General features: G+C 37.3%; 1 protein-coding gene across 1 annotated transcript in view; it reads left to right on the top strand.

Annotated features, from left to right (window-relative positions):
- Nucleotides 1–6,918, top strand: part of WWC3 (WWC family member 3) — a gene marked incomplete at its 5' end in the record, with an annotated part of 40,974 nt that extends 34,056 nt beyond the window's left edge. The window contains 6 exon segments of the mRNA XM_009697330.1: nucleotides 157–316; nucleotides 1,495–1,659; nucleotides 2,970–3,062; nucleotides 4,102–4,329; nucleotides 5,153–5,280; nucleotides 6,779–6,918. Coding sequence (XP_009695632.1) covers nucleotides 157–316; nucleotides 1,495–1,659; nucleotides 2,970–3,062; nucleotides 4,102–4,329; nucleotides 5,153–5,280; nucleotides 6,779–6,845 — 841 coding nt within the window.
- Between the last annotated feature and the right edge of the window lie 4,887 nt (nucleotides 6,919–11,805).

The following is an 11,805-nucleotide window of genomic DNA, read 5'->3' as shown; positions in this document are numbered from 1 at the left end:
AAGTGAGATATGTTCTCCCTTTGAAAATTCTGTATTTTTATTGGAGAAATAATAGTCTAAAATGATAAACTGACATGAATAATGATAATAAATGTGACACATAATTGCATAGGTTTTTTTAATACCTACAAAATTCTTGTGATGTTCTGACTTTAGGAGTTGGCAAGCAGAATCTGTTGACAGTGGATGCAGTAATTGCACCCAGACTAGTCCTCCTTATCCAGAGCCATTTTGCGGGGATTCGTTAGCTGGACACATGTTTGCAACTCAGGCGGGCCAGTACAGTTCTGGGAAAGTGCAGCCTCCGCCACTAAAGGTAACGAGAGAAGACAGCGCAGTATGGAAACTGCCACGCTGCCTGGTGCACACAGAGTGTGTTACTGCTGCTCCTTGAGTTTGAGTCCGAATTGACCAGGAGAGAAAAGAATCAGAAATGACATTAACAACCATGTATGAGCACTGCCTTCATGACAGCAATGTGCCTTTTGAGTTGTTAAAAATGCCTTCTTTAGGGCTGGGGTGTTTTTTTTTCTTTGCTTACTGGCTATTTCTGGACAGAATTGGTTTTTCATATCAAAAGGCAAGCTATTTTTACTGTGGCCTTTCTCTAATCTGTAAATTCACACAATGTCTGTGTTGACCTGAAATTGTAACAGAAAAGATCATGATCAAATTCCAGTGCTCTTAGAAATAAGAATCTGAAGAAGTTGTGAAGAAGCAAGCTTAATGTTTTAAGACCTGCATTGCTGTTTCAGTGTTAATATGTACCGCTGAAATTTTCAGAACAATTGTGCTGAAACTGATGTATTTAAAATCTTTTGTATTTGAGATATGAGACATTGAAAACAATCCTGAACAAGCTGAAATCAGCACACTTCCATTGAAGTAGAGGAACATAGCCGTTTGTGTTGCCTTTAGGGAAGCTGATACCTCCTATTGAGGAGTGAGTTATCTTAAAGTTAAGAAGCTTTGCTAGAGTAGCATATGTTTTTTGTATTTCTGAATATCTTAGTGGTCTTATATCATTGTTTCAACAGTCTTTCAGTTCCCTTTTGTTGAGTTGCTTCTCTTCATTTGACTTCCCCCCGGTTTTAAGTGGTTGCTTGCCTCAGAGTCACCTTGCTTATTGAAAGGTGACTCAGTTTTCTCCTGTTGAAGGCTGGAGATCAGGTGGTAGCTTGGTTAATGCCCAGTTGCCAATGCTGAATGCAGTTCTTGTGCTCTGCAGCTATGATTCATGTTATAACTCCATCTCATAATTGTCAATGTTCCAGCAAAGGCTTCTGAAAGGTAATCTTATAATTTTGAATGACCTAGTTGTAAAACTCTTTAAAAAATAGGTGATTTGTCCTCTATTCTCAGTGCTCATTAAAACTTGAACCTAGCTAGCAAGGCAAATTGTTTACTTTTGATATTGTTGAAGTGTCCAATTGTTTTTGGTGAGAGAGAGAAAATAAGGAAAAAATAAAAATTTTTCCTTCATTGAAATTTTAGGTGGATAAGGAAACTAACACTGAAGATCTGTTTCCTGAAGAAGTTGCTATTCTTCCAAAAGAGAGAACGAGCCGCAGGCCACGGGGTTCTGCTTTTGTTCGCAGTAGCACTATTGTTCGTTCCCAGACCTTCTCGCCTGGAGCACGAAGTCAATATGTTTGCAGAGTGAGTAAGGCTTGAAAAGAAGAGGGGGGGCCTCCACACAAGTATTTTGTACTTTTTTTTATAATTTCTTCGTAAGACTTTATTACACATAAAGAAACATATACTACTTTTTAATACTAATGAATAATCTGTCATTGAATTTAAACATTGCAGTGGGGGAGAGGTCCCCTGGTTATTTTTAAGAGTTTAAACCTGAGTTTATTTCATTTAAAATTTAAGAATCTGTGACAAATTAGATATTAAACTCTTTTCTCTGGCAACCTTAGATGTTAGGCTAGAGTGATGGCTTTTACAGAGGTACAGTGCTATCTAAGGAGGTGTATAAACAGCTTAGAAGCCATGTTTAACTTGCAGGTACCTAAAAGTTTGGGAAAGAAATCTGCATAATCTTAGGGTTACTGCATAAATATTCTTATGACTGGTTGCTGTCATGAATGTCAGCCATAGGATGCCTGTTGCAGTGGGACTTAGGATTCCTGGGTGCGCTGGTGCAAGTAATTGAGGATCAGCACAACAGTTTTCAAGCTTACGTTAGCTGATTACTGTGTTCAGTGGCAAAAGGCTTATGAATAGTTGGCTCACGGTATTGCAGATCAATACCTGGGTATTGATTTTGCAATATTGGTTGAATGCACATAGCTTTAAGTATACTCTGTCCTAAGCTTTTGAGAGCTTGAGTTTGAAAATGCAGTAATGATTTTTAACTTTTATGCTTTTTCCTAAACCAAGGATCTTCTGGGTTTTGCTTTGTTATTTACATTGCACGCAGTGCATTTATGGGCCCCTTCAAATTTTTCAGTTTGATTTCTGGATTCCGTATCTGTTTATGATACAGGGACTGAGAGTAAAACACCCTCACACACCAGAATAAATATGGTGCAAAAAGGAGAAGACTGTTAAACACCCTCACTTAATCTGCATTTACGTAAAATCAGAGGGGGGAGAAAAAAGGAGGAGACTATTGTTTGTGCCCATCACAGTAAATGCTTTAGGAAGAAATATTATTGCCTTTAACTCCCCCCTCCCCCTTTTTATAGCTTACATTGTCTTGGATATTTAGTGGAATGCTTGATGAAACTTAGCTGTAAAACATTGTTGGTTTTGAAGTTTTCTTGAATTATTGTAACTATACAGTATGAGCACTGTATTTTTATAAATAACTAAAGCTGGAAAACATCAATTGCTTAAAACAAGACAGTTTCAGTGCATTTTAAAAAAATAAATCTCAAAAGCAAAAAAGAAATAATTCAGATTTCTTAATGTAGACGACCTTGTTAGCAACCTGTATTTTCAATGTCTTTTCTAATCAGCTGTATCGCAGTGACAGTGACAGTTCAACTCTGCCAAGGAAGTCCCCTTTTGTCCGGAATACATTGGAGAGGCGTACTCTACGATATAAGCAGGTATACCTAGGAAACTGTTTTGAACTTTTCACTAAGTTGCTAGAACACTGGTACTTTTATACCTAAGCTTTAGATGTCTACAGGTACATTCTGATGTTTTTATACAATGTTTAAGGCTTCTGTAATGCAATTGAGGGAGGGGTGCGTGTTTTGGGTTTGGGGTTTTTAAGCCAAAAGGTAGACACAGAGAAGTGAAATAGAATTTTGAACAATTATTGAAGATGAAAAAAAAAGTGTAGCATACAAAAACTAGTTTAATGGGGACTGGATTTGTATTGATCTAGATATAAACGTTATTAAATGTTTAAAATCTAGTTTATGATGCAGGGTGCAGGCCCAGAAAAGTGTGTGTGAATGTGACAGTAAAACGTCCAGCTCCCTCCCCTCCCATGCAGCCTAGCAAACCGTAGAGTTTGAGGCCCAGCTATTCACAAATGAATAGGTTGAGCTCTCCTTTTGCCCCCATGCCACCGTGCATGCTGCAGAACAAGTGGGCAGAGAAGGGCAGGTACGGCGTTAATGCCATGTATATAAATTGCATACAGTTTAGCCTGGTCAGCAGAAGTTAATTTCTTGCTGGTGCAGGCAAGTAAACAGCCATGCCTCCCATTTTGACTCAGAATATATCTTAAAACCAATATTGATTAAAGCTCTTTACTGTACTGAGCAAGATTCCCTGTATTTTTTGATGTCATGACTGACTCCATTATGAGTTTTTCATGTTGCATCCCTTTTATTATCATCATAACATGAAAACTTAGTCCATCAGCTTAAATATTTATAAGCCAAAAGGAGACTGTAAAAGGACGTAGTAGAAAGCATTAATTGAAAAACTTTATGTATGGTACAGAAAAGCCCTACAGCTAGTGAGCCTTTCGCTGCAGAATATAAATAATGTCTCCAAAACTTTGTGTCAAGAAAGACTTTGTGTGTGAAGTAAGTACAGAAAGTGTATGCTCTCTATAGCTAAAGATAGACCAGTATACCATGTTGAGAGTAATATATTGTGCGTTTTATTTGAATCCTAATAACTCAGCAGTCCTGCAGATCATCTTTGGCTGAGCTTATGGCAAGGACGTCCTTAGACCTGGAGCTGGATCTCCAGGCATCCAGAACTAGACAGAGACAGCTGAACGAGGAGATATGTGTTCTAAGAGAGTTGAGACAGCGTCTGGAAGATGCCCAACTCAGAGGGCAGACAGATCTACCCCACTGGGTCCTTCGGGATGAGCGATTCCGAAACTTGTTGAAGGAAGCAGAAAGGCAGGTATGGTAATGTGAGATGAGCACTCAACATGTTCAGAAACTGCTGGTTTCAAAATTTCTTGATTTTGACAAGTTGACTGAAGAGTTGTTTTTAAAGAATTTCAAACAATGAATATTGCTGCTATATCCTTGAAGTTCGCACAATAAAAATTATCGTGTTGATTATTACCAAACTCTGTATTTATTTGAGGACGGTTGCTGGAGAATGGCACTATTTGCTAATAGCACTTTTTGGTTTGGATTGGGGTGGTTTTTGTTGTTGGTTTGGTTTGGTTGGTTTTTATTTTTAGATACTTATTTTTGGAACTGTAATAATTTCCTTCTGATCTTTGAAAGAAATTTTGCTGATTTGATAATTCATTCTTTACAAATATTTGGAATATTCCCTAAGTATGTGATTCCCCCCCCCGCCCCCCATTCTTGGAGAAAGAAATCATAGGCAAAAAGTGGCAAAAATGGCACAATAAACAAAACTGTTGTTGGATTATCAGAGACAAAGAGTGAGCCTAAATGTATTTTAAGGTCTTGTTTGACAGACCTATGTGCAGTCAGTTGCATGAATTTAATCCATATATGTCTGAAGATCATTAAGAAATGAAACAATGCTGTCAGTCTTTTGAATTTATAGTTCTTAGATGATCAGCTGTTTCAGACAATGTACTTGTGTTGTTTTGCTGTGGTGAGTGGGGAAAAAAACCTGTTCTTTTAACCTGAGTATTCTTTTTTTTTTAATTTATTTATGCTAATTTCACTTATTTATTTTTAATGTATGTATTTATTTTTTATTCACATGACCATTTTAAGCATTATATTCTTGTTTTCAGACCAGACAGACCAAATTTGAACATCACCAAGAGCAAGCAGCTGAAAAGATGCTAAAGAAAGCATCAAAAGAAATATACCAGTTGCGTGGGCAAAATCAGAAGGAGCCCATTCAGGTGCAGACTTTTAGGTAAGTGGTAATGCGTGCTGAAGTGGCATAGCAACAGTTCATTAGAGAGGTTGAAGCTCTCTGAAGCGTTTAGCTTAAATTCTGTGTGTCTTCTGTATAGCCAGTGATTTTTAACAGTATATTGATTTGGACACATGAGTTTCCTTTGAATTATTTGTAGTGCAAAGAGCCAAAGCTAAGGTAAAATTGCAGTGTTACAATTCTAAAACACATGAAATCTTTAAAAAAAAAAATAAAATCTTCAAGTGCTAACATAGTTTAGGTGATTCTTTCAACTTAACCTAGTCACTATTAAGTTAAAATGATTTGTCAGTTCTTCAATGCAAGCCTGTGGGCATAAATAGTTTGTTTAATGTAATACATACACGTTACTAGTAACACTCTCTACACATTACTAGTAACACTCTCTCCCTAAGAATTATTCATACTCCTTACTATGAGAATTACTCATAGTTATTACTAATATTCCAGCTTTCTCTCAAGAAGCCTTTTCTTTGGACTTTTTTTCCTATTTCATCTGTGTTCACATGGTATGTGTCGTCTCTTAGCTTTATTTTTTTACTAACAGTTTATTTTGTTACAAGTAGCATTGATAAACAATATGCATTTCACAGGAAGACTTTATTACTTCAGCATTACAATTTTCATAATTTTTATTGGGAGAGTAACAGTAAGAATAAGAAAACGTTAGTGCAGCATAGGTGTGAAGGGCAGCTGAGCTACAATGTTACATTATACTATTTCATCCTGTGTTTAGATTTTTAGAACTTTTTTGCAGGGAATACTTAAGTGAAATAGTAAAGCTGTCTGTCCTTTAATGTAATTCTTTTGCTTGAATTATATTGGAAAGGCCTTTCTCACAAAGGCGGGGAGGAAGTAAGGGGAATAGAAATTTTAGGGTTGTTTTTACATCTTATTTTTCTGGTAGGAAGAGAGGGGGGTTTATGCTTTGTCTACTGAGATATAAAAAGATACAGGGAATTGAATAAAACAAGATGTAGAAAATGAAGCAAAGGCTGTCTTCCTTGCTTAAATTCTTGCCCTTTTTATGCACACATCCATTTCTTATGACACTTACTTTATGACATGTACTTTTTGTTCAATAAAGAAGCAAGAAGATGACTCTGCTGTCTTTTTTTTTCCTTTTTTTGTAGGCATCATTGCAAAATGTACAAGGGTGAACTTTGCACTAGAAGGGGCTTATGCAGGGTTTGTCCTGTGAAACCTTTTTACAGTCAGCTATGACTGATGTTCAATGAGTTGTATAAAGCTTCCACCTAAATTTTCAAAAATAGTAACTGTTCAACAGAATGTTGCCAAAAGTATACAGTGAGGTTTAATAGTTTTCAGAAGTTTTTTGTACTCAAATAAACCATCCGTTCAGTATGTAACAAATACTAACCACTAAACAGAGTAAAGAAACTATGTTCTTGGGGTGTGTGGGGGAAATGTAGCCATATATTTGATTGACTTCCCTTTTATGTTATTTTGATCACAGGGAGAAGATAGCTTTTTTTACAAGACCAAGGATTAACATACCTCCTCTGCCAGCTGATGATGTATGACATGTTGCATTGTAAACATGAAGTATTTATCGCTTTTATTTTAATGAAGTTATTAGATTAGCCAAGTTTCTTTTAAAAAAAATTGTGCAAAAGCTAATATACACGTTTTGTAAAAAATAAAAAAAGTAAAAAAAGTAAAAGTAAACAAAAACATATATATAAATATATATACATATATATTTTATAATAGCGACTGCAACAAGGCTTGGTTTTTCCTTGTTGTGAAACTGACATCTCTGAAGACAACTTATTTTATAAAAGATCGACTATCCTCTTAAGAGCGTGTACAGTTTTTATGCTGTTTTATTTGACTTAAAGGCTGGAAGACAGAAACAAAGTGAGTTCAGGCAAATTCACTGTAGTGTAATTTATTTATAGTGCCTTTTTTCCTTGAAGGAAAATACCTACTTTAAGATGTATTTTAAGACTGAAATTTTGTTCTTCAGTATTTGTCATACAGTAGAATGGAACCATTGAGCTGGTTTTGTTTCTGATACCTGAAATGAAAATACTATGTTCTAAAATTGTCACTTTTTTCAGCTTTATTATCTGTAGCTTATTATGTACATTGTATCCTTTAGCACTGTCTGTGTTATAGCAAAATATTATCACCTGCAATGTGTTTAACACTATTAGCAGTGATGTTAAACATTGCAGAATTCATTTGCATGTTCTTACTGTGCACTAATAGATTGTTTTCATTTCAGTTGTGTCTAAAGTATCTTCATATTCTTAACTAGATTCTCAGTTTAAACGGAGGAAGGAAGAGGGTGACAAGTCTTTGTTTTGCTGTTGAATGAAAAGGGAGTTAAAAAAAGCAATGTGAGCTAGCTGTGTGGAAAGACCGCTAGAGGAATATTGTAGTAATTTCTACAGTTTTAAAGTTTCTGATCTGATTCAGGAAAGTACATATGTGCTGATTTCAGAACGTGGCTGCATTAAGTGAGGGTGCTTAAACACATGTTCATCCTAAAGGACGTGCTTTGAGGTTACTGCACGCAAGTTCTGTTGAACAGTGACACTTTCCAGGAGGAAGGTATATAATTCTCGAAGGTGCAGCTCTCTTGATTGCTAGTTGGACCAGCTAAAATCTGGTAAGAAATAATTTTAGTTGTGACCGTACATTTTAATGAAAGACTGTCACCCTAAATTCCCGAGAATGCCAGTTTTGTGTCCTTGCATCCTGCAAGTATGTAAAAATACTTCTTTACTAAGCTACTATAATAGTTTCTCATATTTTTCTAAGTATACATTACCTACAAAGAGAGGTGCCCAACACAAGACTGACTTTGCAAATGGCTGGAGTCTCCTAGAAGTAAGATCATGCTGTCTCTTAATTCAAGGTCAGATTGGTTCCAGATTTTTATATGTCAGGAAATCAAAACAACAGCAGCCAAAAACTAAATAGACTTATCAGAACCAATCAGAATATTTTTCAAATATTTGGTGAGTAAGTGTTCTTTGTGAGTTTCAAGAGCTTATATTCCCTTGCCTTGTCAAAGACCAGGAAAACCTGAAAGTGAAACTGAATTGCTTTTACTTGTCCAACCTGAGGCAAAAAGTAACGGGGGAAAAAAGATTGTAAACCCCAGTCATTAATCAATGAAGATGATTAACACTGACATTTAATTTTAAGGTAGTATGACCTATAATCATTATAGGCATCAAGGTATTCAATCATATAGCAATATATGTGAAATTAAAGTATATTTAGCATTTATCATGCTAACCATCCTGAAGTCTTGTTTTTGCCAGTAAGCTTCGGTGGGAGTGTATTGGGTTCCTTGGGCGCAACTAGACAGATTCAGAAACTATGCAGATAAAAACCAAATCATGTAAGAAATTTTTAGTGTTTGGGTAAAAGTCTAGGGACAGCAAGCTTTTCAGTGCTCGTTACTTGAAAAGACCAGTTAGTCAGAATTTCGCATCTCATTTCCAGTGGAGGCCCTTACATAATAGCGTTTATCAAAAGTTGCCATGCAGTGACACCAGAAGTCCTTGCCGTATAGTAAGAACAGAGGACACCGTGTTCTTATGAAGGTGGTCAGATACTGGAAGAGGTTGCCCAGAGAGGTGGACCTCTTTGTCCATGGAGGGGTTGAGGACTTGACTGGACGTAGCCTAGAGCGTCCTGATCACATAAGGCCCTCTTTGAGCAGGGGTTGGGGTAGGGACCTCCCTTCCACCCTCAGTTGCTCTGTGACTGTATTAGCAAAGGGGCAGGGTCTGGTGGTCTCGCTGTCCAGGGGTTCAGTTGGTGTTTTTAAATAGTGACCGCTGTGAGACATCGTTGGCGTATCTTGTGGGTCTGTCATTCTGACTGCTGTAATGAGTTCTGTCTTGATGTGGTAATGAGTTATCGTATTCAGTATTCATCTCTCTTGTTTTTGTCACAGTTCTGTATGATTGTGTCATTTTTGTATTATTTGAAAGTATTTCTTCTACAAAATAAAATAATTTGCCATAAACAGAAACAGTGTTTTGTTATATGTCAAAGACATTTTTTGAATGGTTTATATTTGCCACATTCATGATGCTTTCTTAAAGAAATTCTGTATTTTGAATAGCACTGTCATTTACGTGAATGTAATGAATTTTCAGATGAAAGTAAGAGAGGAAATCTGTGAAATCAGAGATCCTAGAGAGGTTACACTGAAGACCTGAAAGGGATGCAGAGTGTAAGGAATGGCAGGTATGTTCTCCCACGTGCTTATCGCTCACAATAAGCTGGCAGCTGTATCAGAGACTCGTGGTTGAATATTCTTGGAGTTCATGGGTAGCTCCACTTACAACACGTTGAACTGCCTTTTTTTTTTCTAACCGAAGTTTGTACTTGGTAGATTTGTATTGGAAGCAAGTTGACATTATTAGTTCTATAATATCTTACTTATGACTAATTTCAAGGTGGAAGCCACTCAAAAAAATAGAAGTTAATTTTTTTAGGCTGAACTTTACTGCTGCTTTCACAACGGAAACGTTAAACCTGCATAATGGCAGAAAGGCCGTTTCTCAGTTTCTCTCTGCAACCCTAAGCTGCAGGAGCACAGGCAAAATCATGGTACTGACATATGACTCCTGTCTCTGTCCAGTATTTGCAAGGCGTTAAGGGTATGACAGAGTTTAGGTTATTTTTAAACGGTCTGCTCGAAATAGTCCTTTGGAATACCAGCCATCTCTGTCTCACTGCCATCAGGATCAACAACAAAAGCTATAATGGGTATGTCAGTATGCGTTTTCTGTTATAAGAATGAAATCTCGTATGTATTTCTTGCTGCAGTTCTTGTAAGCACTTTGCAAGACTTAAAGGTAAGTGCTGTATAAAAAGAAGCAGGGTTTTTTTTTTAGGAATTAGGTAAACTATATATTTTGTTTTCAGTGGATGTAAAACTGAAGTTTGAATTTTTAGGCAAGAGGGCACTTCACAGCTTGTTTTGAATCCAGTCTTCTTTTTAACAATAGAGTCATACATCTTTGAGAGGAGGAAAAATGTATTTACAGAGAGACTTGAGAAACTGCAGGCTAGCAAAAGCAAGAACAGTCTTTTTCAAAACATCATGTGAAAAGTATTTTTCTTTTGCCTGAGACCACTCAATTGAGTAAGTATCACTGGAAGAAAATACCAAAGAGTGAAGTTGATTTGGTTTTGGAGTCTGTGAATGTCAGTTAAGTGATTTGCTTGCACTCTGGAAAATCTCAGTATTTTTGGAGCTAAAAGCTTCTTAGGAACTGTTTCTGGCTTCTTATGATTTCTAATAATGTCTTAAATTTGTACATACATATCTAGGTTTTGGAATCACATTTTCTAGGGAGAATTAGGTATTCTGTCCCTTAGTTTGTTAGCAGTTAGACCACCCAGCTAAAGATAGGTGCTCAGCAGAGACTCCGAGTTCAGCTGTGGTAGTAGAGAAGAGAAAGTTAGGAATTGAATTTAGAAAATCTGTTCAGGAAAAAAATGGGAGATTAAGACCCTTGCGCTCATTTGGTCAGTGCACAAAATTACTATTCTGTGTCTAGGACATCGTGTTTGTGTTAAGCAGTGTGTCTTGTGGCACGCAAGTTCTCAGGTATAGATGTTTGCGTCTGACCAGCTAAATGCTGCTTGCTGTTTTCTGTATTTCCCTCTCATAAACTGATTAAGGAAAATTGCAGATACGTTATTAAGAAAATGAAGTGGTCAGTGTTTAACTTCCCCTACAGTATTCAATTGGCCTATTAATACTGATTTTAATGGGCACAAAGAACAGACACTGGCAGGCAGTTAGGATTTCTATCGCTTTCCCACACTTGGCTGACACGGTTCTAATGGGCCTGGGGCTGCTACTGATCTCCGAGTGCTACAGACCTTGATCGGCAGGGTTGTCTACAAAGGGCATAATCAAATCTCTAAAGGCATGCAAAGGTGTGGGAACTTCAGGTGAAGCAAGCAAAGTGTTCCTATTTCACAATAAAACCCAATGCGTGGTTTCTGTATGGGGAGTCCATATCAGAAATAAGGAGTACGGGAACTTCCTTCAGCTTACAGACAAGATTTGGAGGAGCCGTGTAGCCATTCTGGAAGAAGGTTTTGTACACCCTGTATCAACTGCCCTGCTTTGCTGGGCCGGGCTGCCCGCTCAGCGCATCCATAAATACCTGCTCAAACACACGGGGACAGAAAGGTTTCCCAGAACTGCGTTCCTTTAGCCTTGAAGTGAGCGGGAGTTGCGCAGGCGCCTTCAGTCACCCGTGGATGTTTGCATGGGTGCTTGTGCAAGATCTCCCTCTACCTCACTGTTGCGTTTGCTTGGTAACACAAAACCACATCCCTGGATACCCTTAAGGGTAAAACCAGTCTGCACAATATTCAAATGTGGGGAAAATGAGCAGTAAGGTGAATGTATGTGATCTTCACAAGGGACAGTTACAGCCTCTGCCTTGCAGAGTGTGATTGAGGTGACTTGTACAAAATTTCTACAATCAG

The sequence above is a fragment of the Cariama cristata genome, unplaced genomic scaffold (assembly GCF_000690535.1).
Source record: "Cariama cristata isolate BGI_N322 unplaced genomic scaffold, ASM69053v1 scaffold7683, whole genome shotgun sequence".
In the NCBI taxonomy this organism is placed as follows: Eukaryota; Metazoa; Chordata; class Aves; order Cariamiformes; family Cariamidae; genus Cariama; species Cariama cristata.
The sequence above is the reverse complement of the archived record's forward strand: the minus strand, read 5'-3'. Positions and strand labels throughout refer to the sequence as shown.